Source organism: Saimiri boliviensis, chromosome 14 (genome assembly GCF_048565385.1).
Source record: "Saimiri boliviensis isolate mSaiBol1 chromosome 14, mSaiBol1.pri, whole genome shotgun sequence".
Taxonomy (NCBI): domain Eukaryota; kingdom Metazoa; phylum Chordata; class Mammalia; order Primates; family Cebidae; genus Saimiri; species Saimiri boliviensis.
This window is the reverse complement of record NC_133462.1, coordinates 3,779,430-3,798,098: the sequence shown is the minus strand read 5'-3', so window position 1 is coordinate 3,798,098 and position 18,669 is coordinate 3,779,430. Positions and strand designations below refer to the sequence as shown.

The 18,669-nt window shown below is 53.0% G+C and overlaps 1 protein-coding gene across 3 annotated transcripts; it reads right to left on the bottom strand.

Moving 5' to 3' along the window:
- Positions 1–2,058: 2,058 nt before the first annotated feature.
- On the bottom strand, positions 2,059–17,193 carry RDH13 (retinol dehydrogenase 13). Of its 3 annotated transcripts, none has more exons than XM_039466778.2 (7): positions 17,002–17,193; positions 13,775–13,893; positions 11,030–11,185; positions 7,934–8,038; positions 7,590–7,802; positions 6,685–6,786; positions 2,059–4,847 (listed from the first exon to the last, which is right to left on the bottom strand). In XM_039466778.2, exons 1-7 carry the CDS (start codon positions 17,064–17,066, stop codon positions 4,609–4,611), a joined length of 999 nt encoding a protein of 332 aa, XP_039322712.1. In that variant the 5' UTR covers positions 17,067–17,193; the 3' UTR covers positions 2,059–4,608. The 3 variants fall into 3 exon arrangements, with proteins under 3 accessions (XP_039322712.1, XP_074242065.1, XP_039322713.1); XM_074385964.1 differs by lacking the exon at positions 17,002–17,193 and adding an exon at positions 16,651–16,875 and having other exon boundaries at positions 3,804–4,847; XM_039466779.2 differs by lacking the exon at positions 13,775–13,893 and having other exon boundaries at positions 3,804–4,847; positions 17,002–17,190.
- Positions 17,194–18,669: the final 1,476 nt, after the last annotated feature.

Here is an 18,669-nt window from a genome sequence, read left to right as displayed (position 1 = left end):
TTCTATTTCTAGGTCCTTGAGGAATCGCCACACTGTCTTCCACAATGGTTGAACTAATTAATTTACACTCCCACCAACAGTGTAAAAGTGTTCCTATTTCTCCACATCCTCTCCAGCATCTGTTGTCTCCAGAGTTTTTAATGATCGCCATTCTAACTGGCGTGAGATAGTATCTCACTGTAGTTTTGATTTGCATTTCTTTTTTTTTTTTTTTTTTTTTGAGACGGAGTTTCGCTCTTGTTACCCAGGCTGGAGTGCAATGGCGCAATCTCGGCTCACCGCAACCTCTGCCTCCTGGGTTCAGGCAATTCTCCTGCCTCAGCCTCCTGAGTAGCTGGGATTACAGGCACGTGCCACCATGGGCAGCTAATTTTTTGCACTTTTAGTAGAGACGGGGTTTCACCATGTTGACCAGGATGGTCTCGATCTCTCGACCTCGTGATCCACCCGCCTCGGCCTCCCAAAGTGCTGGGATTACAGGCTTGAGCCACCACACCCGGCGCTGATTTGCATTTCTCTAAGGACCAGTGATGATGAGCATTTTTTCATGTTTGTTAGCCTCATGTATGTCTTCTTTTGTAAAGTGTCTGTTCATATCCTTTGCCCACTTTTGAATGGACTTTTTTTTTTTTTTTCTTGTAAATCTGTTTTAGTTCTTTGTAGATTCTGGATATTAGCCCTTTGTCAGATGGGTAGACTGCAAAAATTTTTTCCCATTCTATTAGTTGCCTATTCACTCTAATGACTGTTTCTTTTGCTGTGCAGAAGCTGTGGAGTTTGATTAGGTCCCATTTGTCTGTTTTGGCTTTTGTTGCCAATGCTTTTGGTGTTTTGGTCATGACGTCCTTGCCTATGCCTATATCCTGAATAGTTTTGCCTAGATTTTGTTCCAGGGTTTTTAGAAAAGACACATAAAAGAATCAAATGTGACAGTGAAGGTCAAGTCAGTCACTCAATGCCAGAAATTGGGGTGCTCCTGACATCTGGTGGGTTGAAGCCAGAACACTGTTCAGCATTCTGAAATCACAGGACGGCCCTGGTGACACGTGTAGGTCGGAAGGATGCACAGATGTTGGCATTTAGGAAGAATGTCATGACTTCTATAAGAGCAGCTTAGAGTGAGAAAATGATATTCTTAGGGCCTCTCCCGTGAGACTCCAAGCCAGCATTGCTGTGGCAGAAGCTGCCAGACTTTTCTCTTGAGAGAATCATATCAAGATGATGTAAATGTTGCCCTGGGGTGCCACTTGGGTGGTTTGGAGATGTGCTCAGACACCACACACCCTGAGGACTCAGCAGCCGCCAGCTGGACCCGTCTTTTGCCTTGCAGTTCACGGGCTGCGTTTATGCCCCTGGTTCCTTCACGGGCACCTTGGGGGCTTTGTTGCCTCTGAATCAATGCCAGGCAGGGTCTCACCGTGAAACTGTCTGCTCTGGTGATGCAGCAGACAGCTGTGGCTGATGACTCCCTCACCTCTGCCTCCCTCTCCCTCCCCCATTTCTGAAAGCACATCCATCACCAACCATAGGTTCCTGTTTGAGGTTTACTGGCAGGGGGGTAAAAAAAAAAAAAAAAAAAAAGGAAAGCTGGCTTTCTACTAAAAAGCACTTCCTTTGATCATTTATCAAACTCAACCCTAGGAGCGCCACACGTCACCATCTTCCATCCCAGGTAACTGGGTGTTTTTGGAGTGCTCAGGTGTATCAGGGACCCAGTCAGTTGCCATCGAATATATATATGGGGCCAGCCCCTGTGCCACCAAAGAGGGGGGAAGACGTTGAAAACATCTTACAGCTGGGAGCAGTGCCTCATGCATGTAATCCCAGCACTTTGGGAGGCCTCAGTGGGTGGATCACCTGGGGTCAGGAGTTCAAGACCAGCCTGGCCAACATGGTGAAACCCCGTCTCTACTAAAAATACAAAAATTAGCTGGGCGTGGTAGAGTACGCCTGCAGTCCCCGCTACTCGGGAGGCTGAGGCAGACTCACTTGTACCTATGAGGCAGAGGTTCCAGTGAGCTGAGATCGCGCCACTGCACTCCACCCTGGCCACAGAGCAAGACCCCCTCAAAAAAAAGAAAAAAAAGAAAACAAACAAACTACATGGGGCGGAAGGACACAGGATGCTGGAGAAAGGGGCTGGGTGCAAACATTAACCCTTTGATTGCTGGGTCCCTAGCAATAGCAGATGGAGTAGCTGTTTACCAACCGGCACGGGAACATGCCAGTACTGTACTCCAGGCTGCCTAAGCCCCACATGGCACCTGGTGTCAAGGCAGCTTGCAGTGCTGTGTGGGGCTTAGGCAGCCTGGCTGCAGTGTTTGTTTCAAAGTGCATGTCAGGAATGTGGAGCCCTGGACCCCTCCCAAGACCTAGAGAACCAGAATCTTACAGGTGTGACCCCCAGAATCTATCTATTTATTTTGAGGAGTCTCGCTCAGTTATTCAGGCTGGAGTGCAGTGGTGTGATCTTGGCTCATTGCAACCTCTGCCCCCTGGGTTCAAGCAATTTTGCCTCAGCTCACCTAGTAGCTGGTATTACAGGCATGCACCACCACGCCTGGCCAGTGTTCTGTACTTTTTAATCACAATTTTAAAAAGGAGAGTGCTTGGGTGAGTCCTACGCACATATTTAGAGAACCAGAGGCTTTGACATTACCCTCAGGGCCCCTCAGGTCTGATGGGCGTGTTTCTCTAGCTTGCTTTTCCATGTGTCCCAGTAACAGATACGTACTACACACACACTCTCTCCTGTTGGGGGCCTAGGGTAGTCTGATTCCCCACTCCTGGTATTCACTCCCTAGAGTGGTCCCCTCCTCTTCGGCTGAGCCTGTACCTTGCTCCCAAGCAAGAGCAGACAGCAAGCTCACGCACATAGTTGTTGGTGTGATTCAGTTTCTCCCAGTTGTTAGATGAGAGTCTCAGTTCCTCCCTGGCTACGCCACAGGACCGCCCACCATGGCAGCTGGCACCATCACAGCCAGCCATCCAGCGGGCGAGACAGAGAGCTGACAAGAGGGAGTTGTAGCATCACAGAGATCAGGTTTTCTTGCCGTTTTTGAGACGGAGTCTGGCTGTCGCCCAGGCTGGAATGCAGTGGCGCGATTGTGGCTTACTGCAACCTCTGCCCCCTGACTTCAAGTGATTCTCCTGCCTCCGCTGGGATTACAGGCATGCACCACCACACCCGGCTAATCTTTGTATTTTCACTAGAGTCAGCATTTCACCCTCTTGACCAGGCTAGTCTCGAACTCCAGACCTCAGGTGATCCGCCTGCCTCAGCCTCCCACAGTGCTGGGATTACAGGCATGAGCCACCATGCCCAGCCCTATTTCTATTGTTCTACAGCTTCACTAAGTCTTTCAGTTCCCCTCCAGTCCTCCCTTCCCCGGGCTGGTGCATCAGGGCCGGAATCGTTCTGCTGTGGGCTGGGCGGCTGTTCCGTGTATTAGAGAATATGGAGCAGCTTCCTTGGCCTCCCCAATCCCGAAGAAAAATATTGAAAAACGTTTTGTATCTCAATGACTGAGCTTTTCGGTGCCTCCTTCAGTTCTGCACCTAAGCCCAGAGCCCCTTGAGCTCACCCTGACCTCCGCCCAGTTTCTAACACAGCAGTCTTGAGATCCCCAGACTTAAGTGACTATTGCCTGTGAAAGGGGTAAAAGGAGTTTTCATCTCTGAAACGTCTGAACTTCTGCATGGCCTCTTGCCCTAGTGATAAGTTGATGTCTTGTGTCCCTAAAAGGAGTAAATCCATGAGTTGTCTTGGTTCAGCTCATGGACATTCCCCCACACAGAGGAGAAAACAAAACCTACAACTCTGCTGCTTTTTTTTTTTTTTTTTTTTTTTTTTTTTTTTTTTAATGAGCAAGTTTGAGAGTCTGCAGTTTGGATGCATTACCATGAGAACTGACAGGAAGGTGGGAACCCCAGGCACTCCCGGGTCCTTGGCAGCAGCTGGTGGAGTTCCCAGTCCATTCCAGGCAGAGCTTGAACTCGGATGGCAGCTGCTCTCTGGCCGGGATCTGGCACAGGAAGCCCTCAGCAAGCACCTCTGGCAGGGGCTGTGCACAGCCACGCAACAGCTCACCACACCACATGGCATCACAGGAGGCGGCAGCTATTCTGAGCACCTCGCCACTGGAGAAACCAAGGCTCAAGAGAGGACCCCGCGTGCACAACGTCCTACAGGGACCCAGGAATCCAGCGAGTGTCAGACACCTTGCCCATGCTCTTCACGGAGCACCTTGAAGCCTGCCCCCAAGGGCACAGCTGACTCCCCTGACATCGCCCTCAAGCGTACAGAGACAGTTCCTCCTCAGCCGTACCCAGTTTAGGAAGTATCAGATGGCCCTGCTCCCCTGCTGGCAGCAGTGCACACGGGACCAGCCAGAGCCCAGGGCAGTGCCCACCTGCAGGCCGGGCAGCCGGCAGTCCTGGGTCTCCCGGCTCAGGCGGTGCCGACACCGCCCCCTAGAGGATGCTGTGGGCATGGAGGCCTGCGGTCCTCCATCTCACCGCTCAGGTGATGCCAGGAAGCTGCGGGCGTGCTGGACAGCGGTCCCCGGTCTTGTGGCTCCATCCTGGCTTTCAAACGTCCTCCAGAGGTTATCTGGGAAGGGGTTGCTCCCTCACAGAGGACACATGGGACAAGCCCACCAGGCGGGCACTTTCAGCCCAGAGCCGCCGGGCTACCTCCTCATCCTCAGCCTCGGGGGCTGGGGCCTTCTGTTTGAGTCCATCAAAGTACTTTCCGGAAACATCCGCCAGTTCCTCCGCCACGGCCAGGTATGTACTGGGCTGGGCAGCCAGCTCGGGGCTCTTGACCAGCAGCCAGAAGATGGGCCCTGCAATCGACCCACAGGGCATTCAGCCCATACACACTCAGAAGTCAGGAAGCCCCACTCCCCCCGTCAGGGAGTTCCCGGCCCCTGGAGTCCCACAGCGCCCTCCTCCAGCCCTTTCCCCTTGGCTTCCTCCATCTGCAGTTCCCTTCCCTGGCACGGCCCAGGCAAATCCCTCCAGACCAGGGATCATACCAAAAGCTGCCTCCCCAAAAAGCCTTCCTGGCTTTGCGCAGGAAAATGAAAGCTCTCCTCCTTAGCCCCAGTAGTCACCCTACCTCATTTCTCCTTAAATAACTTCTTAAATGCATTTAGCACCAGCCCCAGGTTAATTTTTCTTTTTTTTCCGAGATGTGAAGTCTCTGTGTTGCCCAGGCTGGCATGCAGTGGCGTAATCTCAGCTCACTGTAACCTCCACTTCCCGGGTTCAAGCAATTCTCCTGCCTCAGCCTCCCAAATGGCTGCGACTTTAGATGCACACCACCATGCCCGGCTAATTTTAGTATTTTTAGTAGAGACAGGGTTTTACCATGTTAGCCAGGCTAGTCTTGAACTCCTGACCTGAGGTAATCCACCTGCCTTAACCTCTCAAAGTGCTAGGATTACAAGCATGAGCCACTGCACCCAGCCAGGTTAACATTCTTTTTTTTTTTTTTGAGACGGAGTTTCACTCTTGTTACCCAGGCTGGAGTGCAATGGTGCGATCTCGGCTCACCGCAACCTCCGCCTCCTGGGTTCAGGCAATTCTCCTGTCTCAGCCTCCTGAGTAGCTGGGACTACAGGCACGCGCCACCATGCCCAGCTAATTTTTTGTATTTTTAGTAGAGACGGGGTTTCACCATGTTGACCAGGATGGTCTCGATCTCTTGACCTCGTGATCCGCCCGCCTCGGCCTCCCAAAGTGCTGGGATTACAGGCGTGAGCCACTGCGCCCCGCAGGTTAACATTCTTGATGCCAACCACCTATTCACACCAGGGAAGGGAAGGGAAGGAAACAAGGGAACCCGAAAAGCAGCAGAAGAGAAGGGAAGGGAAGTGAACCGGAAGGGAAGGGAAGGGAGGGAAGGAGAAGAGGGGAGTGGACGGGAAGGGGGAAGGAGGAAGGGAAGCACCGGGGAAGGGAAAGGGAAAGGGGGAGGGAAGAAGGGGAAGGGAACCAGGAAGGGAAGCAGAACGGAGAGTGGATGGAAGGTGAAGGGGACCACCGGGGAAGGGAAGCAGAAGGGGGGAGTGGATGGAAGGTGAAGGGAAGTACCAGGGAACAGAAAGGGGAGGGGAAGGGGAAGGAGACGACCGGGGAAGGGAAAGGCAGGGGAAGGGAACAGGGAAGGGAAGCAGAAGGGAAGGGAAAGGCTGGAACTGTCGATGCAGTCTATTCTCTGGGTGGGTCACGGTGCTAACCCTTTTCAGGAAGGCCTCGTCTAACCCTCCCAGTGACTGTGAGGTGAGTCCTGTTAGGGCCTTGACTTTGCAGATGAAGAAAGAGGCTGGTGGGGGGTTGGGAGGGTTACACCATTTCCGCCGGAGGTGCGGCTGGTCTGGGGTGAAGCTGGAGTTAACCCGAGCACAGCTCGACTCCAGGAGTCAGTTTCAGGGCCTCTTCCTTTGAGACAGGGTTTTCTCATCGGCAGGCGGCCCTCTGCCTGCTTCCTGGGGCTGCTGGAGGCTGGCAGGCCACATCAGCCTAGGAAAGGGACTCCACCTCTCCACCTCGACGATGCAGGGGAGGAGCAGGCACGAGGCCCCAGGGACCGTCTCGGAGGGAGGGTCCCGGGCCCTGGGCTGAGAAAGCAGGGGTGGAGGGCTCCGTGCAGAGACCCTAGGCTGGGAGGGGACTCACCAAGCGTGGTGCTGGAGAAGGTGGAGCCATGGATGCCTGTGTGTCTGCCCAGCTCTGTCCTGGCCACCCCAGGGTGCAGGGCATTGACAGTCACGCCAGAGCCTGGGGAAAAAAGAGATGACTGAGAGAGGGGTCCTTACCTGGAAGGCTGTGGCAGCCCACACTCGGCTCTGGGGCTTCCTATACTCAAACCCCCATCGTCCCTCTTGCGCTGAAACCTTAGTAAGGTGGCCTTATCTTGCAGGGCAGCCCTGCCACATGGCGCCTGGGAGCAGAGCTTTCCTGGAGGGCTTGATAACCCAGAATACTGGGCTCACTCAGGAGTCTGAATCGGTGGGTGGGGCTGGGATCTGAAATCCGGCTACTCAGACCAGCTCCCAGTGGGGTTGGCACTGCTGGTCCACAGGCCATCTCTCAGAGGCAAGGGCGCAGGGCAGATGTCTCAGCCTCGGCAATGTGGACAGTGTGGGCCGGGAAGGGTGAGGGGCTGTCCCGTGTGCTGCAGGACACTGAACAGCATCTGGGCCTTTACCCTCCAAATGCCCAGAGCAATCTCTCCCCGGCCCACCTGTGGTTACTGTGTCTCCAGGCACTGACAATCCCAGGCCAAAAGTGCTCCTGGTTGAGACTCACTGGCTGGAGCCAAAAGGCTAAGCTGCCTACCGGACAGCAGCAGGGAAGAACTGACGCAGGCAGACTAGACGGCCTGGGATGAATGAACAATCATCACAACGATCGATTAGTGATGTCTGCTTCAGGCACCAGAAGCGGGCAGGGTGGTCCCTGTGCTCTACTTTAGCCCACTCTGTTCTGGGGCCCCAGCTTGGCCTCCCCTCAGCCCAGGATCACAGAAAGGCTGCTCTAGGCTCAAAGTAAAGAGGGAGGCCGAGCCTAGCGCCCCGTACCTTGCAGCCGCCGGCTCAGCTCCTTGGTGAAGAGGACGATGGCCAGCTTGCTCTGGCTGTAGGCGGCTTTGGGGTCATACTTCCTCGTCTGCCAGTTCAAGTCATCAAAGTCTATGTGCCCAGCAATGTGGGCCAAGGACGAGAGGTTGATGATCCGTGAAGGGGCTGAGGCTTTCAGCTTGTCCAGCAGTAAGTTTGTCAAGAGAAAGTGACCTGGGTTAAAGGATGGCAAAAAGGTCACCTTTGATCGGGCACGGTGGCTTACGCCTATAATCGCAGCACTTTGGGAGGACGAGGAGGAGGATGGTTTGAGCCCACGGTGTAGCCCCCTGCCCAGGCCTCACCCAGGTGGTTCACGCCAAACTGCATCTCAAAGCCGTCCTCCGTGGTCCAGTGGGGGCACCGCATCACGGCCGCGTTGTTGACTAGAATGTCGACTCGCTCCTCCTCTGGAAGAGAGGCGTGGGGAAGGAGACCACAAGGTGAGCACAGACCCCAGCCTGAGGCACAGCAGAAACATTCCTGTGCTTCCGGAGCCCATGAAGGTGGCCCCCTGCTGGAAACGGTCTGTGCAGAAGTAGCCACATCAGGATGAGGTCATTAGGGTGAGCCCTAATCCAATGACTGGTGTCCGGCTTGGTTTTGTTTTTTGAGACAGAGTTTCCCTCTTGTCACCGGTGCCTGTAATCCCAGCTACTCAGGAGGCTGAGGCAGGAGAATCACTTGAACCTGGGAGGAGGACGTTCATAGCTGAGATTATGGGCACGTGCCACCACACCCAGCTAATTTTTTTATTTTTGGTAGCCATGGGGTTTCACCATGTTGGTCAGGCTGGTCTCAAATTCCTGACCTCAGGTGATCTGCCCACCTCGGCCTCCCAATGTGCTGGGATTACAGCTGTGAGCCACAGCACCTGGCCTGGTGTCCTTATAGGAAGGGAAAACAGACACACTCGGAGGGAAGGCCACCTGTGGACGGCGGCGGGGACAGGAGAGGCACAGCTCCCAGATGAGGGTGGGTGACTGCACTGGAAGTGGAAGAGGCTGGGAGGATTACGGCCCAGCTCACAGGAACACAGCCCCAGGGACACCCAGATTCCAACTGCTGGCTTCCAGAACGGTGAGGGAATGCACTTCCGAGGGTGGAAGCCCCTGGGTTTGTGGTGCATGGTTCCAGCAGCCCCAGGACACACACACACACCCTCCACACCCCCACCGAAGACTTGGGACTCTTTCCGGCAGGAGCCCCAGCACTGCAGGTTCTCAGGTGCTGGTTTCATTCCCAAACCTGCCACCTCACTCGGACAAGCAACCACAGGGCCTTCCTCGCTGTGCCACTGGGCTCCGGTTCCATAACAAAGTGCCCCAGGAAGGTGAGTTAAAATCTCACAGACCTGGCCGAGCACGGTGGATCACCTGAGGTCAGGAGTTTTGAGACCAGCCTGGCCAACATGGTGAAACTGCGTCTCTACCAAAAATACATAATTAGCCTGGCATGGTAGCACACGCCTCTGATCGCAGCTACTCCAGAGGCTGAGGCAGGAAAATCGCTTGAACCCAGAAGGCAGAGGCTGCAGTGAGCCAAGACTGCACCACTGCACTCCACCCTCAGTGACAGAGTGAGATTCTGTCTCCAGAAAAATAAAAACGTTACATCCACCTCTGAGACTCTGAGGCATTTGTGATCTTACCACAGCGCCTCTCACCTACTCCACAACATCCACAACAACATCCACGACAACGCGGCTCCCTCTTGATCCCCAAGGGCACAGCAGGGACTCAATACGTGTGAATGAGTGAGCACCAGTGCCTGCCTCCCTATGGCTGAGTGGCACAAGGACAGCTCTGGTTCATCTCACACCTCCAGCACCTGGGTCAGGTCTCAGATCACATTTGCTAAATGATGAGGTTCCACAACACCCCATTCTTTGTCCATTATCTGAGCGCCCGTTTACTGAGCGGGGCACATTGACTCTGAACAAGAAAGCTTGGCCCTTTCCAGTGCCAGACGAGAAAAGAGACAAAGCGGCCGCGCACGGTGCTCACGCCTGTAATCGACCAGCCTGGCCAACACCGCGAAACCCCATCTCTACTAAAAATACAAAAATTGGCTGCGCGTGGTGGTGGGTGCCTGTGATCCCAGCTACTCGGAAGGCTGAGGTGGGAGAATTGCTTAAACCCAAGAGGTGGACATTGCAGTGAGCGGAGATCGCACCACTGCATTCTAGCCTGGACAACAGCCAAACTCCATCTCAAAAATAAAATAATAAATAATGTTTAATGTATTCTTGAGCCTATTTAAGATAAACAAGAATAGAAAAGCTATACGGTCACTGGTATTGAACTCCTGACCTCAAGTGATCCACCAACCTCAGCCTTCCAAAATGCTGGGATTACAAGCATGAGCCACCGTGTCCAACCAGTTCTGTCTATTTTACGCTGCAGTATTTTATAAAGGTCCCATAACAAACGCTTATTTCTTTAACCATGGTGGGGAAGACACTTGATCCATAAGCACTTAATAAAGCCGGGTGCAATGGCTCAAGCCTGTAATCCCAGCAATTTGGAAGGCCAATTTGGGTGGATCACTTGAGCCCAGGAGTTTGAGACCAGTCTGAGCAGCATGGTGAAACCCCAGCTCTACAAAAAAAAAAAAAATTAGCTGTGTGTGGTGGCATAAGCCTGTACACCCAGTTACCTGGGAGGCTGAAGTGGGAGGATCACTTGAGCCCAGCAGGTTGAGACCGCAGTGAGCCATGACTGCAGCTCCAGCCTGGGTGACAGAGACAGACCCTGTCTCAAAAAAAACTCATTATTCAGACCAGGTACGGTGGTTCATGCCTGAAATCCCAGCACTTTGGGAGGCCAAAGCAGGAGGACCACCTGAGGTCAGGAATTTGAGACCGTCCTGACCAACACGGTGAAATCCCATCTCTACTAAAAATATAAAAAATTAGCTACGCGTGGTGGCACATAACTGTAATCCCAGCCACTCGGAAGGCTGAGGCAGGAGAATCACTTGAACCCAGGAGGCAGAGGTTGCAGTGAGCTGAGATCATGCCATTGCACTCCAGCCTGGGCGACAGAACAAGATTCTGTCTCAAAAATAAAAATAGCCGGGCGCGGTGGCTCACACCTGTAATCCTAGCACTTTAGGAGGCCGAGGTAGGTGGATCACCTGAGGTCAGGAGTTCAAGACCAGCCTGGCCATCATGGTGAAATCCCATCTTTTAAAATAAATAAAAAATAAAAATAAAGTCATAGCTTGCAGGCTGTACCAAAAAAAAAAAAAAAAAAAAAAAAGGGCAGTCTCTGGATTTGGCCCCTGGACCATAGTTCACCAAAACTAAGCTCTAAAGCTTACTTGGTTCGCTCACTCCTCAGCCTGCCCCGGGAGCCACCCATCCCAGACCTCGTAGCACAAGGCCAGCGTTGTCCTACCTTCATTGATCTTCGCTGCAAACTCTCGGATGGACTTGAGGGAGGCCAGGTCCAGGTGCCGGGCATTCACGTGGTGATTGAGGGTCTCCCGGCGGATGGCCCTGGCCGCCGCCTCACACTTCTCCATGTCTCGGCAAGCCAGGATGACGTTGCCTCCTGAAAACCCAGGAGAGAAAAAGGTTTACATTAATAACCCACTCCTAGATACTGACCCCGGAGAAATCAAAACATTTCTACACAAAACACGTCTACACAAAAGCACATGCACCAATGTTCATGTGGCAGTCTTCACAGAAGCCAGAAGGGAGAAACAAATGTCCATCCATGGATAAAGGGATAACAACGTGGTCCCTCCAGACGGGGTGGAATATTACACAGCTGTGAAAAGGAGTGGGGCACGGACTCGGGCTACAGCAAGGAAGATCTCAGAAACTCTGCTCGGGAGGAGAAACCAGACCCAGAAGACCACATAGTGGACAATCCCATTTACAGGAATTCTGTTCACATGATTTCACGCATATGAAATGCCCAGAATACACAAATCCACAGAAAAAGAAAATAGATTATTGGTTTCCTAGGGCTGGGGGAAGAAGGAATTGCAGCTTGGTAGGTAAAGCAAGCAATGTTTCTTTCTAGAGTAACAGAAATGTTCTAGGGTTGATCTTAAAGATGGTTGCATCGCTCTGTGACTATACTAAACATCATTGAACTGGCTGGACACGGTGGCTCACACCTGTCATCCCAGCACTTTGGGAGGCTGAGGCAAGAGGGCTGTTTTTCCTTTTTTTTTCTCGAGACGGGGTCTCTCTCTCTCTTGTCCAGGCTGGAGTGCAGTGGTGCGATCTCGGCTCACTGCAACCTCCACCTCCAGGGTTCAAGTGATTCTCCTGCCTTAGCATTCTAAGTAGCTGGGGTTACAGGTGCCTGCCACCTCACCCAGCTAATTTTTTTTTGTATTTTAAGTAGAGAGAGAGGGGTTTCACCATGTTAGCCAAGCTAGTCTCAAACTCCTGACCTCAGGTGATCAGCTCCTCAGCCTCCCAAACTGCTTTAGTTACAAATAACCCACAGCACCTGGCCTCCAGTGTTTTTTTGTTGTGGTAAAATGACACATCACTCCGGGCGCGGTGGCTCAAGCCTGTAATCCCAGCACTTTGGGAGGCCGAGGCGGGTGGAACACGAGGTCGAGAGATCGAGACCATCCTGGTCAACATGGTGAAACCCCATCTCTACTAAAAATACAAAAAATTAGCTGGGCATGGTGGCACGTGCCTATAATCCCAGCTACTCAGGAGGCTGAGGCAGGAGAATTGCCTGAACCCGGGAGGCGGAGGTTGCGGTGAGCCGAGATCGCGCCATTGCACTCCAGCCTGGGTAACAAGAGTGAAACTCCGTCTCAAAAAAAAAAAAACACACACATCACTTAAAATTTACTGTTTTCATGCTTTTTTTTTTTTTGGCATCAGAGTCACACTCTGCTGCCCAGGATGGAGTGCAGTGGCACCATCATAGCTCATTCATCCCTGAAGTCCTGGGCTCAAGTGACCTGGGACTACAGGCACCACCTGTGCCAGCACGCCTGGCTGAGTTTTTGGGGGGCAGAGAGATGGGGTCTTGCTATGCTGTCCAGACTGGTCTGGAACTCCTGGCCTCAAGTGATTCTCCCACCTGAGCCTCCAAAAGTGCTGGAATTATAGATATCAGCCACCTTAACCATTTTTATGTATCCAGTTCATTGGTAGTAAAAACATTCGTGGCCGGGTGAGGTGGCTCAGGCTTGTAATCCCAGCACTTCAGGAGGCCAAGGCAGGTGGATCACCTGAGGTCAGGAGTTTGACACCAGCCTAACCAACATGGAGAAACCCCATCTCTACTAAAAATACAAAATTAGCTGGGTGTGGTGGTGCATGCCTATAATCCCAGCTACTTGGGAACCTGAGAGGCAGAGGTTGCAGCAAGCTGAAATGGTGCCACTGTACTCCAGCCTGGGCAACAAGAGCAAAACTCCATCTCAAAAAAAAAAAAAAAAAAAAATCATAATATACAACCAATACAACTACCCATCTCTAGAACATTTTCATCTTCCCAAACTAAAATTCTGTACCAATTAAACAATAACTCCCCATTCTCCCCTCCCCACCCCTGGCAAGCACCATTCAAACTTCTCTATGAATTTAACTCTAGGTAGCTCATATAAATGGAATCATACAGTATTTGCTCTTCTGCGGAATGGCTTATTTCACTTAGTGTCATGTCCTCAAGTTCATCTGTTAGAATGCCCTTCCGGCCAGGCACGGTGGCTCACACCTGTAATCCCTGCACTTTGGGAGGCCGAGGCCAGTGGATCACCTGAAGTCGGGAGTTCGAGACCAGCCTGATCAACATGGAGAAACCCTGTCTCTACTAAAAATACAAAATTAGCCAGGCGTGGTGACACATGTCTGCAGTCCCAGCTACTCGGGAGGCAGAGGCAGGAGAAATCACTCGAACCCGGGAGGCGGAGGTTGTGGTGAGCCGAGGTGACGCCACTGCATTCCAGCCTGGGCAACAAGAGCAAAACTCCGCTGCAAAAAAAAAAAAAAAAATGCCTTTCCTTTTGAAGGCTGAATCATGTTCCACTGTCTGCAGACGCCACATTGTGTTTCTCTGTTCATCTGTGAGTGGGTGCCTGGGTTGCTGGACTGTAAATCATGCTGCATGGGTGTGCAAATCTCTCTCCCACAGCCAAAGCAGGGGAGATTTTACCTCTTTTGGCCAGTTCAAAGGCGGTCTGCTTCCCTATGCCTGTGTTGGCACCCGTCACAATGACCGTCTTCCCAGGAATGGTGGCCTTGCTGGGGCAAACCCCACCGGCAACACTGTCCCTGAGGGCGGGAAGGGGCACAGTCAGTCCTGTCTGCCAACTCTCACCCCACGTGCCCCTGACTGAGTGATCTCAGACAAACCTATATGAGCTCACTCCCATCCCCCAGCTGAAAAACAGACGTCATCACATCACACAGTTGGTCAGGCTGGTCTCGAACTCCCGACCTCAGGTGATCTGCCTGCCTCAGCCTCCCAAAGTGCTGGGATTACAGGTGTGAGCCACTGCACCCAGTGACATGGTTATTTTATAAACGCCTACTGCATGAGATTCCCAGCCAGACAAGTAATCCCAGCACTCTGGGAGTCAGAGGCAGGCAGATCACTTGAGGTCAGGAGTTCAAGACCAGCCTGGCAAACACAGTGAGACGCAGTCTCTACTAAAAATACAAAAATTGGCCAGGCATGGTGGAGGGCACCTGTAATCCCAGCTACTCGGGAGGCTGAGGCACAACCAGAAAGCGGAGGCTGCAGGGAGTTGAAATGTCGCCAGCCTGAGTGACAGAGTAAGACTCCACCTCAAGAATCTTAAAAATTAAAATGCCCACTGCATGAGATTCCCATGGCTGCTGTGTGCACTACCACAAACTCAGTGACTTAAAACCACATAAATGCATTCTCCTACAGTTCTGCCGGTCAAGAGTCCAAAACAGGTCTCACTGCAGTAAATCAAAGAATTGGCAGAGTCACGTCCCTGCTGGAGGTTCTAGGGGAGAATCCATTTCCAGCTCCTACAGGCTGTGACATCCCTCCACTCTTGGCCCACCTCCATCTTCAAATTGATCATCCCTGGAACCTCTCCTTCTGGCTTCCACCTGACCTCTGACTGAGCCTCCTGCTCCCTCACATAAGGACCCTGTAAGACTACAAGGCAGGCCGTGCACGGTGGCTCACGCCTATAATCCCAGCACTTTGGGAGGATGAGGTGGGAGGATCGCTTGAGGTCCGGAGTTCGAGACCAGCCATGGCCAGCATGCTGACAGCCCATTTCTACTAAAAATACAAAAACTGAAGTCCAGGCGCGGTGGCTCAAGCCTGTAATCCCAACACTTTGGGAAGCCGAGGCGGGTGGATCACGAGGTCGAGAGATCGAGACCATCCTGGTCAACATAGTGAAACCCCGTCTCTATTAAAAATACAAAAAATTAGCTGGGCACAGTGGCACGTGCCTGTAATCCCAGCTACTCAGGAGGCTGAGGCAGGAGAATTGCCTGAACCCAGGAGGTGGAGGTTGCGGTGAGCCAAGACTGTGCCATTGCATTCCAGCCCGGGTAACGAGAGAAACTCCGTCTCAAAAAAAAAAAAAAAAATACAAAAATTGGACCAGGTTCAGTGGCTCACGACTGTAATCCCAGCACTTTGGGAGGCCAAAGCCAGTGGATCACCTCAGGTCAGGAGTTGAGGGCCAGCCTGGCCAACACGGTATATACCCTGTCTCTACTAAATATACAAAAATTAGCTGGGCGTGGTGGTGGGTGCCTGTAATCTCAGTTACTCGAGAGGCTGAGGCAGGAGAATTGCTTGAACTCGGAAGGTAGAAGTTGCAGTTAGCTGAGACCGCGCCACTGCACTCCAGCCTGGGCAACAAAAGCAAAACTTCATCTAAAAAAATAATTAGCAGGGCACAGTGGTGCACATTCGCAGACTCAGCTATTCGGGAGGCTGAGGTAGGAGGATCACCTGAGCCCAGGGAGGTTGAGGCTGCAGTGAGCTGTGACAGCAGGACTGCATTCCAGCCTGGGCGCCAGAGAGACCCTGTTTCAAAAGAAAGAAAAAAAAAGCCTACATGATAATCATAAGATCTTTCACTAACACATCAGCAAGACCCTCTGACGCTCGAGGTAATGCAGTCACGCATTGCAGGACTGGGACGTGGCCACCTCTCAGGAGCCATGACTCTGCCCACCACACCCATGTCCCACAGAGGCTAATGCTGGAAACACACAATGTCCAGCAACAGGAGGCTGAGCAGATCAGCAGCACAGCCCACAGGAGAGAGAAACTCCAGGACATACGGTGGCCACCAGCCACTGAGGCTTATTTTTATTTTTTTTGTTTTTTTGAGACGGAGTTTCGCTCTTGTTACCCAGGCTGGAGTGCAATGGCGCGATCTCGGCTCACCGCAACCTCCGCCTCCTGGGTTCAGGCAATTCTCCTGCCTCGGCCTCCTGAGTAGCTGGGATTACGGGCACGCGCCACCATGCCCAGCTAATTTTTTGTATTTTTAGTAGAGACGGGGTTTCACCATGTTGACCAGGATGGTCTCGATCTCTTGACCTCGTGATCCACCCGCCTCGGCCTCCTAAAGTGCTGAGATTACAGGTGTGAGCCGCCGCGCCCGGCCTGGCTTATTTTTAAATAACTTTAAGGCCCTGGCCGGGCGCGGTGGCCCACGCCTGTAATCCCAGCACTTTGGGAGGCCATGGCAGGCGAATCACAAGGTCAGGAGTTGAAGATCAGCCTGGCCAACATGGTAAAACGCCGTCTGTAGTGAAAATACAAAAATCAGCCAGGCGTCGTGGCACAGGCCTGTAGTCCCAGCTATTCAGGGGGCTGAGGCAGGAGAATCGCTTTAACCTGGGAGGGTCGGAGGTTGCAATGACCGTTGATCACGCCACTGGACTCCAACCTGGGTGACAGAGCAAGACTCCGTCTCAAAAAAAAAAACAAAAAAAAACAAAAAAAAAAACACAAATTAGCCGGGCGTGGTGGCACGCCTGTGGTCTCAGCTCCTGGGGACGCTAAGGTGGGAGGATCACCTGAATCCAGGTGGTCAAAGCTGCCGAGATAGCGTCACTGCACTCCAGCCTGGGTGACAGAGCCAGATTCTGCCTCTAAAACTAAATGAATAAACAAATAATAAATAAGAGTTTAAAAGTCTGCAAGGAAAGCAACATTTACAAGGGCCCAGGCTAGCCCTTCCCTCCGCGTGACCTTGGGCCGTGACCCGGCCGGCCCGAGCGCAGGTGTGCCCCACTCCCGGCAGGCAGCGCGGGTCGGGAGCCGCGGGGGCTGGACCCGGGTGCGAGGGGCGGGGGTCTCCGCCGCCCTCCCTTCCCCTGCGCTGGGGGCCCACCGTCACCGCGCACGCGGGGCTAGAATGTACTCACTTGAGCAGCACGGCGCCGCCTACTACGGTGCCCAGCGCCGACAGCGGCAGCAGGTAGCGGTTCATGCCGGGCCGGGGACGGGTCTCGGCGGTCAGAGCCGAGCCGACTGCAGACCCGCCGCGCCGGCAGCTCCCGGAAGAACGCGCGACGCAGCCACGCACACGAGAAAGCGCAGGCGCGTTGGGGTCCGCGGGTTCCGGAACTGGGTTGCGAGGGGCGTGGCAAGGGCAGAGGGGGCGGGGATCCCAGGGGCGGAACCTATGCGCATGGGCCCTGAGCGCAGTCACAGCTGGGAGTGGCGGTTTCAGAAGCATGTGGGCGTGGCCGTGCCCGAGGGCGGGGCCTGAGGTTCGTTCGAATGACGTCACACTTGCCGTTTCGTTTAAGGCGCTGCGCAGCTCTGGAATGACCCAGGTTCGAATCCCACCACTGTTAACTGAGGACTGCGACTCTCTGTGTGTCTTTCAAATATGTCAGCCTATTTCCTCATCTGGAAATGCGTGCTTACCTTCTTCATAGACTTTGGGGGATAATTTGGGAATTTCCATGCTCAGAAACAAGGATCTAGTAGCCTGTGAGTACCCAAGCTTCTGGGGCGCCTCTGGTCCTGGACTCCTGGTCTGAGGGAGTTGAGGACTGGGGCCTGGACTCCTGAGTCTGAAGGAAGAGGAGCTGGAGTCCTGGACTTCTGGGTCCAAGGGAGGAGAGGCTAGGTGTCAGGACTTCTGGGCCTGAGGGAGGAGGGGCTGAGGGCCTGATTGATTCCCAGATTCTCAGAATCTCATCCCAATGTCTGAGCCTGTACAGAGATGTCTTCCTGAACTCTGCCTGAACTTTTTTTTTTTAATGGAATTTCCCTTTTGTGGCCAAGGCTGGAGTGCAATGGTGCGATCTCGGCTCATTGCACCTGCCAGCTCCCGGGTTCGAGTGATTCTCCTGCCTCAGCCTCCTGAATAGTGAGGATTACAGGCATGCGCCACCACACCCGACTAATTTTGTATTTTTAGTAGAGACAGGGTTTCTCCGTACTTGTGAGCTTGGTCTCGAACTCCCGACCTCAGGTGATCCGCCTACCTCGGCTTCCCAAAGTGCTGGGATTACAGGCATGAGCCACAGTGCCCAGCTGAACTACCTTTCTTTGACTGAGTATCTCCGACACTCCCGCACTTACCTGTCCATGTTTGTTACCCCCACCAAACCGGGATGCACCTGTGGGCACCTGCTTTCCCTTACACTGCTCTGAGCAGGCATATCTGATCACCACCTCCTACCCCCGACAGTGTCTGAGGCCCCAGAAGGAGATGCCGCTGGAGACGGAAGAATTCAACCCAAGTCGCTCTGACTGGGAGTGAGTTTTCTTCCCCCTCATATGAACTGTCATCTTCTTACAGGAGTCCTGCCGTGATGGAGGTTACTCAGGCAGAAAGAGCTATTTTAAGACCTTAGTCCTATAGTCCTTAAGCTCTCACCACCTCAAACAAAAATTAAACCCGTTACATGATGACAAATACGGTATGATTTCACTTCTATAAGGCACTTGGAGGAGTCAAATTCACAGAGACAGAAAATAGAGCGGTAGTTTCCAGGGACTGGTGATGAGATTGGGAAGTGGTAGGTTTTTGCTGCTGCTGTTGTCTTGAGATAGAGTCTCGCTGTGTCGCCCAGGCT

What these genes read in the sequence shown, in the direction of transcription:
- RDH13 (XM_039466778.2), bottom strand. Translation starts at nt 17,066, where the DNA reads ATGAACCGCTACCTGCTGCCGCTGTCGGCGCTGGGCACCGTAGTAGGC. An exon ending in GGCGGCGCCGTGCTGCTCAA is followed by an intron (nt 13,894 to 17,001) that starts GTGAGTACATTC and finishes TCCCGCCCTCAG; the next exon opens with GGACAGTGTTGCCGGTGGGG. An exon ending in CTTTGAACTGGCCAAAAGAG is followed by an intron (nt 11,186 to 13,774) that starts GTAAAATCTCCC and finishes CTGGGTTTTCAG; the next exon opens with GAGGCAACGTCATCCTGGCT.